Source organism: Nannizzia gypsea, genomic scaffold (assembly GCF_000150975.2).
Source record: "Nannizzia gypsea CBS 118893 supercont1.2 genomic scaffold, whole genome shotgun sequence".
Taxonomy (NCBI): domain Eukaryota; kingdom Fungi; phylum Ascomycota; class Eurotiomycetes; order Onygenales; family Arthrodermataceae; genus Nannizzia; species Nannizzia gypsea.
In genome coordinates, this window is record NW_003345200.1 from 2408473 (window position 1) to 2423991 (window position 15519).

Below are 15519 nucleotides of genomic sequence, written 5' to 3' on the forward strand. Positions count from 1 at the left end.
CGTGCTGTTTAATGCTTCTCTATCCCTGCCCGATCCGTTTAGGGAATATGCAGAGAGTAGTTTGATTCGACGACGTGCAAAGAACCAAGGGTAGGTGCACAATGACACGAAGACACGAAGAGAGTCCTACTTTGCCTACATTATCCTCAGGTCCTGGCTCTTTTGAATATGTGTTTCCTCGCCAGGCAGTGTAATTGCGTAGATACGGAGAGTCACGACCAGAAAGAAATGGACAGGCAACTCTTCCAGCCCTTCATGCAGAGAGAACTGAAAAAAAAACTAGGAAGGGCTTCAGGTGGCAAACACCCCTATAACCACCTCCGCTCTCTGGCAGGGAGTCGTTCTCTCGAATCACGCGAAGCGAGTGACAGCCAGGCCAGCCCTGCAAGCAGAGAGTGAGACTCCATCAAGCCAGTTATTAGCCATGGGTTACTCTGGACTTGGTTAAGTCGACTAGTCTAGGTCAGTAAGTTAACTGCCTTCCTAGTAGTTAATCAAACAGCCTTGGAGCAGGGCTGGTCCCGTGATATCAACTTCACCTGGGCGGCACCCAGTCCAGCCTTTCTTACGGACAACCACATCCTGTCTTGTCACCCCCTTCGCTGTCTCGGGCGCATTATTGAATTTATGCGAAGAAAGCGTCGATTGATAGACTTCCCTTCTCCATGTGCATGTCATGTCATTGCAGTAAAGGTTACGGAACGAGGAATAGGGTTCAGCCTTGCTCGCCAGCTGGCTAAAAAAAGGTCCAAAAAGGACGGTTCCAATGCCATGGACGGCGGTCATTTCTCTCTACAGCAAGTCGAGGAGCGACGTCCAGCTCCCCCATGCATGAATACAGCTTTTTATCCATCGACTATCGATAGACAGCGTTGAGCCAAAAAAGCTCTGGATATACACTCTTGTCCTTTTGCTTCGCCCAGTCACTAGCTCGCCGTTAGTTGCGCAAGTTAAAAAGCAGTCGAACTAGGCCAGAGAAGGGCAAAGCAAACAGCCAAAAAGCAAAGAGAAGTCGAGCATCGCCCATTCTCTTTTCGCCCTACAGCCATCCAATAGGCAGACAGACCGATTGGGAACTCCCCATCGAACTTGAACCGAGAGGCAAAGCAAGCATGCAAGTTAAGCAGAACACAGCACAGCACAGCACTTTGAGCACAGTGACTTTTTACCCACCGCAAAAGAAAAAAAGCATACGGAGTACAGAAGAGGAAATGCATTTGAAAAACAAATATAACGAACGACGAGAACAAGAAAAAAAAAACCCTCCCATGCCATGCGGCTATTTCCAGATTTTCCCAGCTGATGTGGATGATGATGAAGAGGGCCCGCACCGCAGGTATGGATAACTTATAGTTAGTTATATGCAATCGCGCATCGTGCGGAGGGTTTGCCTCGTTCCCTCGTTCCCTCGCTTATACGATGTGGTACCCTTGACCTGAAGGGGGCACAGGCCAGGACGGGATGTTTATCAGTATATGGGATGGAACGAGGGGGGGAGGGAAGGCTTGTGTGTGATATCGATGTGAATATGTAATATAGTGAATATGCCGTTTATGGGTACTCCGTACGTACGTACGTAACTAACACCGTCAGCAGAGCCGTGCAGGACCATGGCTGTTAAATCGGATAAGACCGTGAGCGCGAACGAACGAACACCCCGTCGGTCCGAATGACTGTCTTTTACCAGCAGGTTTGATGCATCCCGCCCCCTCCCCCTTTTCCCCCTCTCCCTCTATCGGCGCACGAGCGTTCTTGAAGATAACATCTTACGAGATGGGAACAAGGATGAACCATCATCTCACGTAACAAGTTTAACTAGTTAGACTGGAGGGAGAGACAAAAACAGTGCCATGCGATGATAGCCCCCCTGCAGGTGAACTATTTTTCCGATGTTTCTATTTATATGGAGCAGCTTACTAGTTGATCGGTGAATATGTATGTATGCCCAGCTCGAGACATCTCACCATTCATCGAGGTTAGTTATATTATTCTCCATCTTGTTTCAACGTGATCTGAGCACGAACTGGGGGATGTTTCTTTTCCCTGTGCTGCCCTCGTACAAGGGGAGGAAAATTTTCCGAGACGAAGAGAGGGTCGTTGATATCGATTCGACAGGTATGTACTCCATACATATGTAACTACCTAGCCAAACTACCTAACAGGGCAATGCGGTCAATAACCAGGTACTCCGTGTTCAGGGATGTGATTACGTTTCACTGCAGTATCACAAGTTAAGGAGGTGAAGAGGCCCAGATGAGAAGGGCGATGTGATAGATGGATGTTTAACCAGCTGGCTAGGTTAACTAACTGACTAGTTGTCCATGCAGTGGCCCCCTGTTTTAACTATCTTGTCTCTGCCACACTGTCAGCTAGGCAGACAGAGAGACATAAGAGATAGAGAGAGAGTGTGTGGGAGAGGGTAACTAACGTATACATAACTATATCAACCTTGATCGGAAGCCCAAGTCAAACTTCCGGTGTATCCTCGGCGGCGGTAAAGGGCAAGAAGAAGCAAAGAAAGTGCAAAAAAAGGCTGCTTTTGCTTTGTTGGGATTGCAAAGCAAGGCAAGCCATCTTCTCCCTAACTAACTGAATAACAGCTAGCTCGACCTTAGTTATCGAGCTGTGTTATGCCTGAGCTGAAGGAAAGGCGCTTCTTCCCTCGCAGGGCCCAGACAGGGCGTATCTATCTTCTGCATATGTACATCCAGCGTCAACAGCTAACTAGTCATCGAACCATGGCATGGCATTGCATGGCATGGCATCCTTGGTTGATATATTTCTTCTTCTTCTTTTCCTGTTTGTTTCTGTTCTGTTTCTGTTTCTGTTTCTAGGGATAATCACGACAACGGACATCGGCGCTAACTAGCTGTGTATATGTCTGTCTGTATGGCTATATGTATGTAAGGTTGGCATGGGGCACGGCATGAAAGGCATGGCAAAAAAGCACATCACAGCATAAGGAGCACATCACAGCACAGCCAACTTAAGCAGCCGAGCCCAGCTCCCCCAAGCATCCAGCATGAGCCTATCGGGTAACCCAGAGAGAAGGGCGGAGGGAAGAAAGGCCTCGTATTCCGCTAGCAGGTTGTGTAACTCGACCTCCATCATGTATGGGGATGGGGGGGATTTGCCTGCCTGGCCATGTGGACGGAGGCGAGAAGAGGAAGAAGAAAAGAGGAAGAAAGAAAAAGAGAGATGAGTCCCCCTGCATCCGCATGCCCTTGCGCAGCGTGGCCATGCCATGACAAGCGGTAAAGCAGCAGGCATGATGTGTAAGTCGGTAGGTACTTGGGGGTGTACACATGTATGTCAGATGTATAATTTGGACATTAGCCAGTTAGGAGGCCGGCGAGACATGGGAGAAATATAGGGCGGAAGAGGAAAAAGAAAGCAGAAACGGAAGAAGATGAAGAAGTACTTTCTGTGGTTAATTAAGTGTAATGGTGATGTGATTGATGGTTGATAGTAGAGATAGCGAACGATCGGAGATGAAACTGCGAGCGTGTATTATGATCTGTGTATTATGACTCGGGCTCATCTCGGTTTTGCCTCAGGAAGTATACATGACTTAGCCAGCTAGTAGAAAGAAGGTTAAGCGTAGGTGATGAAAATGATATGATGATTTGCGGCTCTTGAGCAGTTTACTCTGTAGGCGGTGCTTGAAAGGGTTAAGGGATGATGGATGAAGCCGTCTGTTAGCGACTCCGACTCCCCTTAACTTCCACCTAGGCAAACGTTAGTATCAGATGCTTTTCTCATCTCTACCCGAGGGAACGGGAAATCACTCAGTAAAAAGTGAAAAAAGCTGCAAAAAAGGGAGGAGATGAAGGAGAAGGATTTGAAAATAAAAAGAGGTGAAGATTAAGCATATGTTTATTAACTAATTTAATAGCCAAGGGAGGACGAAAAGAGGCAGAGGCAGCAGGAAAAGAAGAATAAACATGTCCAAAAAAGCTGCTGGTGCTGCGGCTGGAAAGCAAAAAAAATATAATAAAAAAGATTATTTAACTAGTTATTACAGTTGATGCACCCCCAGTCAAATCCCGAAACACCGGGAGTGTTAGTCTTAGCTCAGAAGAAGGGTAGAGATGAGGGCAGAGGGTAGAGGGACACAGAGAGAGAAGGGATAGGGATAGGGATAGGGAGAGGAAGAGACAGGACCCCCCAGGGAAGTCGACTGGACGAGGGCAAAAGAGAAGACGCCATCTTATCTCTCTCTGTCTCTCCGGCCAGACCCCAGTAAAAGGCTTTTGCTCCGGCTCCGAGCAAGAGGAAGAAAAAGAAACGAAGACGAAAGGGAAAAAAGCACGCCAGGACCGGCCAGGGGTTAGGGATGAAGAAGATGCGCCAGCGCCAGCACCAGCACCAGCGCCAGAAGAAGAAAAAGAAGAAAAAGAGAAAGCCAGTGAGAGAGAGTGAGAGAGAGAAAGAAAGGCCAGGCCAGCCCTTTTCTTTTCTTCTTCTTCTCTTCTTTCTGCACTGTCCTGTTCGGAGCAGGAGAAGAAGGCAGATTCCCACTTTCGATGGCGCAAGCTAGGGGGAAGACGTAGTAACTAAGTAGTAAGAAGAAGGAGAAGGAGAGGGAGACGCAAAAGTCTTCTTCTCTTCACCCCATGCTTGATGCTTGCTCTATTTCTGGACATGGAGGGAGGAAGTTTCTTTGCCTGGGACTAAACTAGTTGCGCGTTACGAGTTAGCCGGTGGGTTCGACATGTATGCAAGTCATCAGCTGATGGAAGAAACACCAGCAGCAGCAGAGACAGGTCGAGATAGGGACGGAAACAGGGACGGGGATGGGAGGATGAAAGATAGGGGATAGTGAGGCATGGAGCTTGCCACCAGGACGGAGATGGCCGTTAAGAAGACCGCGAGAGTCAGAGAGTATGCATCGTAGCAGATACACCGTCGACGATACTCACCGTCGAGCATGAAGAAGACAGGACGAGATGGTCTGGACCACCTGGATCTGGGGATGGGAAGGGCTGGGACGGCCATGTAGACGCCGTTTACTCCGTACGTGCTTAATCCTCGTCCCTTCCTGCCCCCCGACGACCCAACGCTGCTGTTCTCTTTGCTTCTTCCCACGCCTCCTGTCACCGTCAATCGTCATCGTTCGGCCGGAGCATGGTCAATCGTCAATCAGCAAATCGTCGCATCGCCAAAGTGGTTAATCGACACTTTTTTCATCCTCCTTCGTGCTGATCTGGACCCGACGAGTTGGTTGCTGCTGGCGTGGTCAAAAGCTTGGTAGGTTAAAAAAAGGGAGGAGGGCGAAGGAGAGCAGACAATTAGACGAGGCAAGGCAAGGCAGGCAGGACGCGGGAGCAGAAGAAGCAAAGAGGACGGCCTGGGTGGAGGGCAAGGGATGGACCTTGTTCGTCTAGTATCTCTCTATCTCTATCTCTCTCTCTGGCTCGTCCTGTCTCGTCCATGTCTATATGTCTGTCTGTTCAAGGTAACTGGAGAAGGCCTGGAGATGGCCTGAAAAAAGGAAAGCAGCAGCAGGAGATGAGGACGACGACGATGCCAGCCACCGCAATCAAATCCAAGGCCAGCTCAAGTCATCCTGGCCAGCCTTCCCTCTCTCTCTCTTCGGTCTCGCTCTTCTGTGTATCTGTGTCTACTTCTTCTCTGACGTGGAGCTCTTCTCTGCTCTGGTGTCTGTCTCCTTTGCTTCTTCCGCTTCCCTCTTCGTCCTCGTATTTTTCTTTTCTTTTGCCCCTTTGGCTGGTAAGAACCGTTTCGGCCACGTTGGTACTAAAAAAAGGCCGTCCAGTCGCCGTCCGCAGCAGACAGACAGAAGAGACGGAGAGAGAGTGAGAAGACGGATCCCTGGCCTGGGCCTTAGACTTTTTTCGACTTAACTGACCACTTTAGCCTTTTGACTGAGAGTCTATGCCCTTTTCTCCGGTCGAGGACGAAGACGAAGACGAAGACGATGAAAAAGCAAAGGGACGGGGAAGAAGCAAAGTGGTTGGCCAGACGGACGGAGGAGGTCAAGGTCAAGGGCTGCGTTGTCTCAAGATAATAGTCTTCGGCCACGAGATGAGATACATACAGAGGACAGAGGGTACAGAGAGCACAGATACAGATACAGATGGAGAGACCCTGTGGTACCTATAAGCAGCTGCTAGTCAAGCTGGTCGATAGCAGGACGCCTGATATAGCGAGATGTCGGCCAGGGTCAACCACCGGGACGGTCGAGTTTGATATCCTTCACTCTCTCTGTCTCTCTCTGTCTCCCTCGCATAACTCAATCTCCACGAGGAAATATTAAAAAAAAGAACAGGAAGAAGCAAAAAAGACGAAGAAGAAGAAAAGAAAAGAGTAAAAAAAGAAGAAGAGACAAAACCTTTTTTTACTCTTTTCTTTGCTTCTTCTGCTTCCCCAACTTTCGTCGTCGTCTTTGCTTTTTGGTAGTTATCTTCCTGCTGCCTCCGTCCACCCCCTGGATGAGAGTTAGTGGCCGGTGAAGCCTTGCCTTGCCTCTTCTCCATCTCTCTCCATCTCTCCATCTCTATCTAATCCTGTCGATGCAGGTCAAAGTCTTCGTCCTCGTCTTCGTCTGCTTCTTCAGGTTTGCCTTCTCGCGTGCTCTGTCATACCTTGCTTGCTCTTTGCTTCTTCCCCTTATCAACTCTACCTTACAGCATCAGCAACAGGGATACCTCTCTCTCTCTCTCTACCTGTCTTCTCTTCGCTGACTATTGCTTTTTTCCTTCTTCATACTCCCTCTCTCTCACTTGTCACTGCTTTTGCCTCTCCCCTTTCTCGGTATAAGGCCGACCCAGCCAGGTGGCAGCAGAGAGTCTATACTCCAGTCTGAACGGATATCTACCTTTTTCCTTCTTAGTTAACACCAGCTAGTAGTTAGTTTACTTACTCCGTACATAGACTAGACCAGTAACAAGCAGAAGTAGCAACAGCAGTAGAGGAAGAGAAGAAGAAGGCCATGTTTACAGATGATATCATCATCAGGTCCTTGAAAACCCGCTGCGTGAGCCAGTGACAGTGACAGCCAGCTAACGAGAGCTAGCTAGCCTTGCCTCCGCTGCCTCTGTCTCTGCTGCTGCTGCTGCTCTGCCTCTTCTCTCCATCTCTTCTCTTTTCTTTTCTTTTTTGCTGTATATATTTGCTTCTTCCGTCTTTTCACTTTCTTCCCTGTCTGGGCGTTTCATGGGCCTTTTTTCTTCGCTGCCCTCTCTCTTCTCTGCCCTCTCTCTGCCCTCTCGCTGCCTCTGCCTCATTCCACCTTTTCTTACTATCTGCTTATGCCTTTTTTCATCCTTAAAAATTAAGTGACTAGCTTGCCAAGATAGGCCTTTTTTTCTTTTCTTCTTTTCTTTCTTTTTTACTCCTTGCGACTATCTATCAAGCTTGTTCGTTGGTGATAATAACTTTCTATATATAATATATATACATTCACTCCGTATATATATAGTTATATATCTCCCTGCCCTCCTCCCCCGCCGGGTCCAGTGTCATATACAGAACATCTATATGCCATCGGCTCTTCTTCTTTCTTTGATACCTCTTGCTCACGCCATGACTGCTGCTGTCTTCCTATAGCTAGCCCTGGTATCTTGCATCTTGCTCTCGCAATCGCATCTCCGGCCTTTTTGCATCCGCCGTCGTTCTCCTACTTACTCCCGCTCCTGACCAACCAACCACCCCATACATACATAACACACTCCCCCAAAACACACACCTACACACACATATACACACCAAGATGGACATGGAACAAGCCTGTCTAAAGGGGATGGACAGTCCTCCACAGTCGGCAGAGGAGAAACCCTCCAAGGACGCTGCTCAGAAGGCCAAGGGACCTCGCAAACGGACAAAGACCGGCTGCCTCAGTAAGTCTTTCTTGTATAGCTATCCCATTGATACAACCACGACAGCCACTAACAGCTCCTAGCATGCCGCAAGAGACGCATCAAGTGCGGCGAAGAGAAGCCCAGATGCAACAATTGCATCAAGTCCAAGAGAGAATGCGAAGGCTACGGCCAGCGAGTCGTCTTCAGACACCCCGTCGGCCCCATCCCCCATCTCGGTCCCATCCGCCAGATCCAGGGCATGGGAGGCATGCCAGGCATGCCCATGATGGCAGGCTCCTTCGGCCACTCCATGCAGCACATCGAAGCCGCCTCTGCCTCTCGACCGGCCCTGCTCCCCATCGCTCCTCGCCCTTCCTACCACCACGCTCACCCAGACGACATGCCCCGGCATCACTCCTACTCCTCCTCTGCCTCAGATCCCTACGCCTCCTCGACACATCTCCACTCGGCCATCAGCCCGGACCAGCCCCCGTACACCTGGGACTCCGTCTCGTACAGTGACGGCTCATACATACCAACTTCTTCCGCTGCCGTCTCTGCTGCTGCCGGCACTGCTCACCACTATGCCACTTCTACCTGCTCCGCCAGCTATCCCTCGTCTGAGGCTCCCTATCCGCATCAGGAATATGCATACGAGGACACCAACACCGGCTGGGATGACGCTGGCCAGCAGCTACAGCCATATGAAGCTGCGGCTGCATATCAGGCCCAGCTCTCACTCCAAGTATGTTTATGCTTCCTGTCCTTTTTTTTTTTTTCGCTTCTTGTAATAGGCAGTACCAACAACATAGCTAACAGGACAGGGATTACATCCTCACTCGTCGATAGTCACGCCAACACCCGAATGTATGGGCACATACCGATTCATAGTAATGTAGCACTGACTAAAAGGTTTCTACGTCCAGATGTTCGACATGATCATGTTTCTACTACTACTTCTACTGCTACTACTGCTACTACTTACACTGCTACTTCTACTACTACTACTACTACTTCTACTACATTGGTGCCTAAGTTGGAGTCAAAGGAGGTGCTGCTTTTCCCCCATTCCCATGATGCTAATGCCCTTAACCAACATCGCCAACAACATAACGTGGTGATGCACGATGTTGGAGAGGAGAGTGATGACTATTATGATGTCGAGACAGACGAGGAGCCGGATGATCAGTATTCTTCTGCTGCTCCAGCTGCTACTGCTGCTGCTTCTACTGCATGCTATACAGTACCAGGCAAAGACAGCTCCTACTACCCTTCTTCTGCACTCGCAGTATCTAATCCGCCCTTCGCGAGTTATATGAATTATGATAATTTATTGGCCACTTACCGCCCGTCTCCCTTAACTTCCCCCCTTATCGACCCTGAGGTCGCCAAAATATTCTCCCACTTCATAGGCTCAATTGGCACCATTATATCCATCTTCGAGCGCAAGAGCAGTATCGCGCCGTTTCTCAACGACTTCTGCCCCCTGCCCACCGAGCAGCAGAGCCTTTTCACCCATACCCTGCCGACCCTGGCCCTGGAAAACCATGGCCTGCTTCACTCCATCCTGGCCCTGGGAAGTGCGCACCTCGCCAACACCACGGGACAGTCCTCGTCACCGGCGTTCAGGCACTACCACTTTGCCCTGCGTCGCATAAGCAAGGCCGTCGGCCTGCCGCAGAAACGGAAACAGATTCCAACGCTTGCTGCCACCTTGCTGCTTGGCTTCTTTGAAGTCATAGCGGCCGAACACTCTAAATGGTGCAGCCATGTCGCCGGAGCGTCGCAGCTGATCCGGGATATCGACTTTGCAGGCATGACCAGACGCATTCGAGCGATGAGAGCGCGCGCCAGAAAGCAAAAGTCCGTCGCTGGCGAGAAGTCGTGGACTCGAGCTGGTGATTTCAGGCTTGATACGTTCTTTGAGAATGACATCTATGCGCCGATCGAACGGGAGATCGACGTCGATCTAGTCGGTGCGATCATCGGTAGAGAAACGAGCTATGATGATGCGACGCTGGCGGAGTCTGAGCATGAGCAGCCGCTCACGGCGAAGGATATCGAGGATCACAGGATACGGACCGACCTCTACTGGCATTACTGCAAGCAGGATCTCTTCCAGAGCCTCATCAGCGGCAACCCCTTACTGTATGTACCATCATCCGTCAGCCCGTCATGCCCCTTTCCTTGCATTTCCCTTCCCTTCCCTTCCCTTCCTTTAATTCCTTCACTTCCCCGTCAGCGAGTGTCCTAATAGGGGTAATGCTGACTGCTGCAGTCTCCCGTACGATAAATGGGCACAGACTCCACCACGCTCAGCCGTCGGTAGGATCCAGACAGCCTACGGGACGATGGACCATCTCCTACTGCTGCTCGCGCGCATCTCAGCCTTTGGCGTCCGCGACAGAAAGCGGAAACTCAAGGTCATGGAAGAAAACGGGGGAGAATGGCGGCCGCCTCCCAACATGTTTCCTCCTGGCATGGCGCGGCCTCCTCCTGCTGCTGCCCATTCGACTGGGGGTGCCCCTGGCGGCCCGCCCAGGCCCAAACAACCACCACCATCAGCGAACCGGGACAAGAGCCCGCCCATGTACGGCATGCTACCAGCGGGCCCCGTCAAGCTGTTTTCAGGCTTCGCAGCAGGTTCAGCACACCACCCCTCCGGCTCTGCATCGTCACCCAGCACAACGAGCACCGATGAGACTGATCTAGACGCCCGCACTGCACAGGCAGAGGCCGAGTGGCAAGACATCCTCGCTGCATGCGAGCGTTTCGAGCAAGCCATGGGTCCAGCCTTTGCTCCGTTGCCCCCAGACGGAGCACCTCTGATCACGAGCCCGTTTGGCCCTGCATTGCAATACCGCACCCACATCATTGGCTGTATCTGGGGCCTCTACTATATGGGCCGTATTATCCTCCATCGATTCCACCCTTCCATGCCTCCCGCTGCAACCATGGCTGCAGTCGTAGCTGCCCCGAGAACAGCCCAGTATGCGCAAAACATCGGTCGTGTGGCTGCCGGGATCCCCTACGACCACCGCCTGCACAACAACGTCAACAACAATAGCGCTTTCTGCTCCGCGTCTGCCGGCGTTGGCGTTGGCGCTGGTGCCAGCTCGAATCTAAACGTTACTATCGCAGGGGTGCTGCACGAGCTTACCGTATGCCTTTTCTTCGCTGCAGTGCAGTACGTCAACCCTGCGCAACGAGCCTGGACGGTGGCAATGCTACGTGACATATCCATTATAACGGGCAGCAAGTCTCCGATCGCTATCGCTCGAGGCTGCGAGACATCCTGGACCAAGGCGTTTGAAGCCGGTCGAGGCCCACCGCACCAGCGTATGGTTTTCGACTTCGATCCCAACCTCGTGTGCAGTCGTGAGGGCGTCGTTGCAGACCATAGCGACGATAGACGCTGGGTCGCTGTGCATCGTGGCGGCTCGATCTCTTGGGCCATGGGCTTGCTGTCGATCGATAATGATTATGCTGGTGGCGGAGAGTAGTTAGTTAGGGGGGGACCTTTCTACGTGACACAACTATCATGATGAACGAATTGACGATGACTTGACGATGATGTACACTGAACCAGGGAGTATTCCGTATTCCTGGCTTTCTTAACTCTCTTCTCTTTTCTGCTGTGTTGCTTTTTTTTAACGTGATGTACCCATGTAAATATAATGCTTTTCAATCATAGCCTTTTCACACTTTCGGTAGCAAATCATCATATAACTATTCTTTATAGGAAACGTTCTGAAAAAATAACTAATATAATCCCTTATCATGCCATTGACCATAACTGCGTTTATCCAGTTCATTCCAAACTACATAACCATGAAATCCACCTGTCTTTCCTAGATGAGATACCCAATTGCACCGTCAAGATTACCGTTCGCAGCATCAAGCGCCTGTATAGCTTCGTCCCGCGTGAATCCCAAGTCAGTTATTTTGGCAATGGATTCGGCTGGCCAGCGCGAGGCTCGCTGCTGAGGGATATTAGATGATAGTTCTGACGGACCACTAACGGCTGGAGTAGCAGGGATACGAACAGAGACATTGCCTCCAGTAGCGGGGAAACGAACGGTGGTAGTAAGAGGAGGGGAAGAAGCAGAAGCACCAGCACGAACAGAGGCAATGCCTCCAGTAGCAGTGGTACGAACGGTGGTAGTAAGAGGAGGGGCAGTACCAGGAGCAGCAGCAGAACCAGGAGTAGGACCAGTTGGAAGAGGACGTTGTAACGAAGTAGGCAGCGCAGGCCTCTGGAAGGGAGACATCCCCCCGGCCGCAGCGGGACGCTGCACGGCACCAGTCCTCCCTCCGATGATAGCTCCATCCGATCCCCTGACCAAGGGCTCATTTTCCAATTCGTCTTGATGCTTGGGTATATCAGCTTCGTGGAGGAAGGGCACCGTCTCATCACGAATCTTGAGCACGCCTTCCTTCAGGTCGATGCATGCTTGGTGGCGTTTAAGCATGTCTAGGCCTAGCAGGAGATCGATGTGCTTTCCATCCATGACCGTGAAGGAACAAGGAAGATACATGTCGCCGATTCGGATCTCGGCGCAATGCACACGTCCCAGGATGTCAGCGGTACCTACACCCTTTGCAATACCGCCATATCGGCGGTCGATCAATCGCATGATATTGCAGGCTGAGGCGCACGCGGGTGACATGATAGTGACTTGGGCGCCGGAGTCAACGAACGCCTTCACCTTGTGTCCATTCACCTCTACGGGGATGTACAGCATAGTTACTCGACCAAATGCTATATTTTTTAAAGTCAGAATAAGAGTAAAAAAATCTGTGCAAGCAATACCAAACGACATACCTTCGGGAGTGTGCTCCATGGCCGCATGTAAGTTCTCCGTAACAGCATTCTGACGAATAATCTCCTCGATCTCTCGCTGTGCATCAAGATTGAACGGATCCGAGTTCAACATGGCTATTCTGGCCTGCTTTGCTGCTTCGGCTTGCGCCTCAGCCCGTCGATCAGAGAGCATTATCTCCCGAAACCGCCGCGAATCGTTTACCGCGCCCGCCAGCGTCGGATTCTGCTGCCTAACTGCCGCTAGCACTCGTGGGTCACCCAGCATATGCAGCCTTATCGTCTCTGGATCTGGTAGCCTCGGCTGCTCGCGTGAAGAGTCACCCTGCTGCGACGCCGCTCCAGCACTGCCAGCATCTCCCCCTGCAGGGCCAGCAGCAGCACCAGCACTGGAAGGCGAGGGGTTACCCTGTCCTGGCCCAGAACCCGGAATTGATACTCGTATACGCATAGCCAGCATGTCACCTTCACTTATGCCTAGCTGCCCCAACGGCTTCGAGTCATCTCGCAACTGTATGCTGTTGTAGAAGAGGAACTGCGACTCTGGGGGGATTTGGACTTCGCTCTGTATGACGGCCTTGAGGTCCGCCAGCGTCATGTCCTCGCCGACCTCGAGAGACACGATATCCGAGCTGATGGTCACGTTCGACGCGACAACAGAGACCGTGATGCGCCTGTCACTCACTGGTTAGTATGGAGAAACCCTGCTAACGTAGCTGTAGGTCACTTACATCTTGCACCGGTAGCAGTAGACAGCGTAGTGTGTTAATGTGAATGTATATGTATGGAGTGCTTCCCTAAGGATCTTCCGTATCCGTGTCTCTTGTATATGCTATCTGGTCCCTAAAAGAAGATCTCTCGTTTCGTGGTTGAAGTTGAAGATGAAGATGAAGCTAAGGCTGAGGTTGAGGTTGAGGGAGTTGGAGATGGAGCCGGAGTCGTTAATAAAAGAAAAATAGGCTCCGGAGCAAATGACGCAGGCGGCTCTTTTTCTTCACGACGACACAACAGCAACAGTAGCAACTCCAACAGCAGCAGCTTAGAGAGACCTGGCTCTTCTCGACTGTGTCTGTCTGATAGGTACCTGACGGAAGTTTGTCTGAAGTCTGTCTGAAGTCCGCGGGTAATTTGTGAGGGAAACAAGAGGATGCGGAGGGCACAAGACAGCCGAAGAAGCGCCTGCAGCTAAGTAAGTAATGAATGATCCTGGGGTTATAGCACGAAGAAGCCAGCCCTCAACGAAGGGGAGCAGCAGTTTTTTTATATTCTTTAGTATCGAGAGCTCGCTGCCTGTTTGTTCCTTTCTTTCTTTTCTTTTCTTTTCTTTTACGATCAAGCTAACTCTATCGAACCAGGTCGGACAGCGGACGAGGACTGCCCAATCCACCGAAGCAACGGGAAGGGAGAAGAAGCAGACCGCAAGCCGCGAATTAGTAACAGTTCGCGCCCATCCATGCAGTCTGATTCATATTGATTGCCTCCTGCGTCTGCGCGCGAATGCAAGGCCGCCATTCTTCCTCGTCACTGTTACCAGACTTGGATCCAAACGGAGGCGGGAGTGCGTTCCATTGGCCGGGGAGCGTGAAACTCGAGAAGCATGCACCCGTTTATCAACCCGGATCTGGATGGAAACACAAAAAGGGCGCCGTTGGAGTAACACTGTCATCCATCCATCCCGGGAGTGTGAATAAATGATCCTCGCGGCCGTCTTTCTCTTCTGGGTTTCTTGCTTTGCCATTTTCGTGCAGGAGGCGGCCCGAGATGCTGCATATCAATAGGATACGATGTGCCTCCCGTCTTGTCCTCAGATGGGCAAACGCAGGGATGCACAGCGTTTGTCAACTGCAGCTGAGATATATGTCTCACCATTCATGTTCTCTGGCGTAGCTGGCACCATTCACCAAAAGGGGCAATACCTAATCTCCCGTTTGCCCCGTCACGGCTGCGTGGTATCACACACCGTGGGCAGACTCCAATACCCAAAACTACCTTTCTCGCCATGACAGAAAGGGTCAAGATCTAGAGGACGAAGGAAGAGGGGAGCGGACACTACTGGCACCCCTTGCTGCTCGGTACGGTGATCCAGGCTTTTATCACGCTTCCCTGTACATAGCGGTCTGGCGCATTCACCCACTCTGATTACAGTACAAGCTGGCAGCAGTCTCCAGAGGGGTCCAGATACCTGCAGGGGAAAATGCTCCATGAAGCCGCCTACCTACATATGCGGTTGAACGTCGACCTGGCTAAAACATTGACCAACTAGCTACAGAGTACCTCCAAGGTAGTCAGCACCAGAGGCTCTCCAGTTGCCTTTCCGGGCGACTTCCGTTTGTCCAGTTGATATTGATATCTTCCCTTGTTTGCTAGAGATATACTTGGACGCCTATCCCACAAGCTAGCACTGCCCTATTTGGTCAAGGGAGTTTCTTTGACCTCTCCCCGAGCATGTATCACGATGCACAATGCTTAGTTAAATAGCCGTATTATGAATGACTGTAGCCTTGCTCCATATGTGAAGAATATTCAACGTTTGACTAGAGCATGTCTATCACCCGGACTAGACTCCTGGACCTCTGTCTATACCTCGCAGATACCTTGACCTCCAGCTGCATCCTGCGCATCAACCAGGTATCTCCCTTGTACCGACGCCAAGTGCAGCGAAATTCTATATTTTATCTTCGGCAGAGCAAACGAAAAATTACGACGCAGGCCGTCTCGACTTCTCTCGACCTCTCTCGACCTTCGACCTCCGCCGTTTCCCCTTGCCAGAACGCTTAGAAAACGACCAACACCACCATCCACGCTCCAGCCCAACAGCCAGTGTCCCCGTCCCTTTCTGTCTCTGCTCAGCTCTCGAGACACTCCTCTACCCAG

At 51.1% G+C, this 15519-nt stretch overlaps 3 protein-coding genes across 3 annotated transcripts; 1 reads left to right on the top strand and 2 right to left on the bottom strand.

Moving 5' to 3' along the window:
- Window positions 1-6361: 6361 nt before the first annotated feature.
- On the bottom strand, window positions 6362-6957 carry MGYG_09003 (hypothetical protein; the record flags this gene model as incomplete). The annotated part of the gene is made up of 3 exons (XM_003175354.1): window positions 6362-6451; window positions 6609-6642; window positions 6887-6957. 3 exons carry the CDS (start codon window positions 6955-6957, stop codon window positions 6362-6364), a joined length of 195 nt encoding a protein of 64 aa, XP_003175402.1.
- Window positions 6958-7735: 778 nt separating this feature from the next.
- On the top strand, window positions 7736-11326 carry MGYG_02927 (hypothetical protein; the record flags this gene model as incomplete). Its single annotated transcript, XM_003175355.1, has 5 exons — window positions 7736-7862; window positions 7925-8568; window positions 8648-8690; window positions 8750-9971; window positions 10102-11326. The coding sequence occupies 5 exons, from the start codon at window positions 7736-7738 to the stop codon at window positions 11324-11326; spliced, it is 3261 nt and encodes a 1086-aa protein (XP_003175403.1).
- A 348-nt stretch (window positions 11327-11674) lies between these two features.
- On the bottom strand, window positions 11675-13243 carry MGYG_02928 (DNA damage-inducible protein 1; the record flags this gene model as incomplete). Its single annotated transcript, XM_003175356.1, has 2 exons — window positions 11675-12585; window positions 12649-13243. 2 exons carry the CDS (start codon window positions 13241-13243, stop codon window positions 11675-11677), a joined length of 1506 nt encoding a protein of 501 aa, XP_003175404.1.
- Window positions 13244-15519: the final 2276 nt, after the last annotated feature.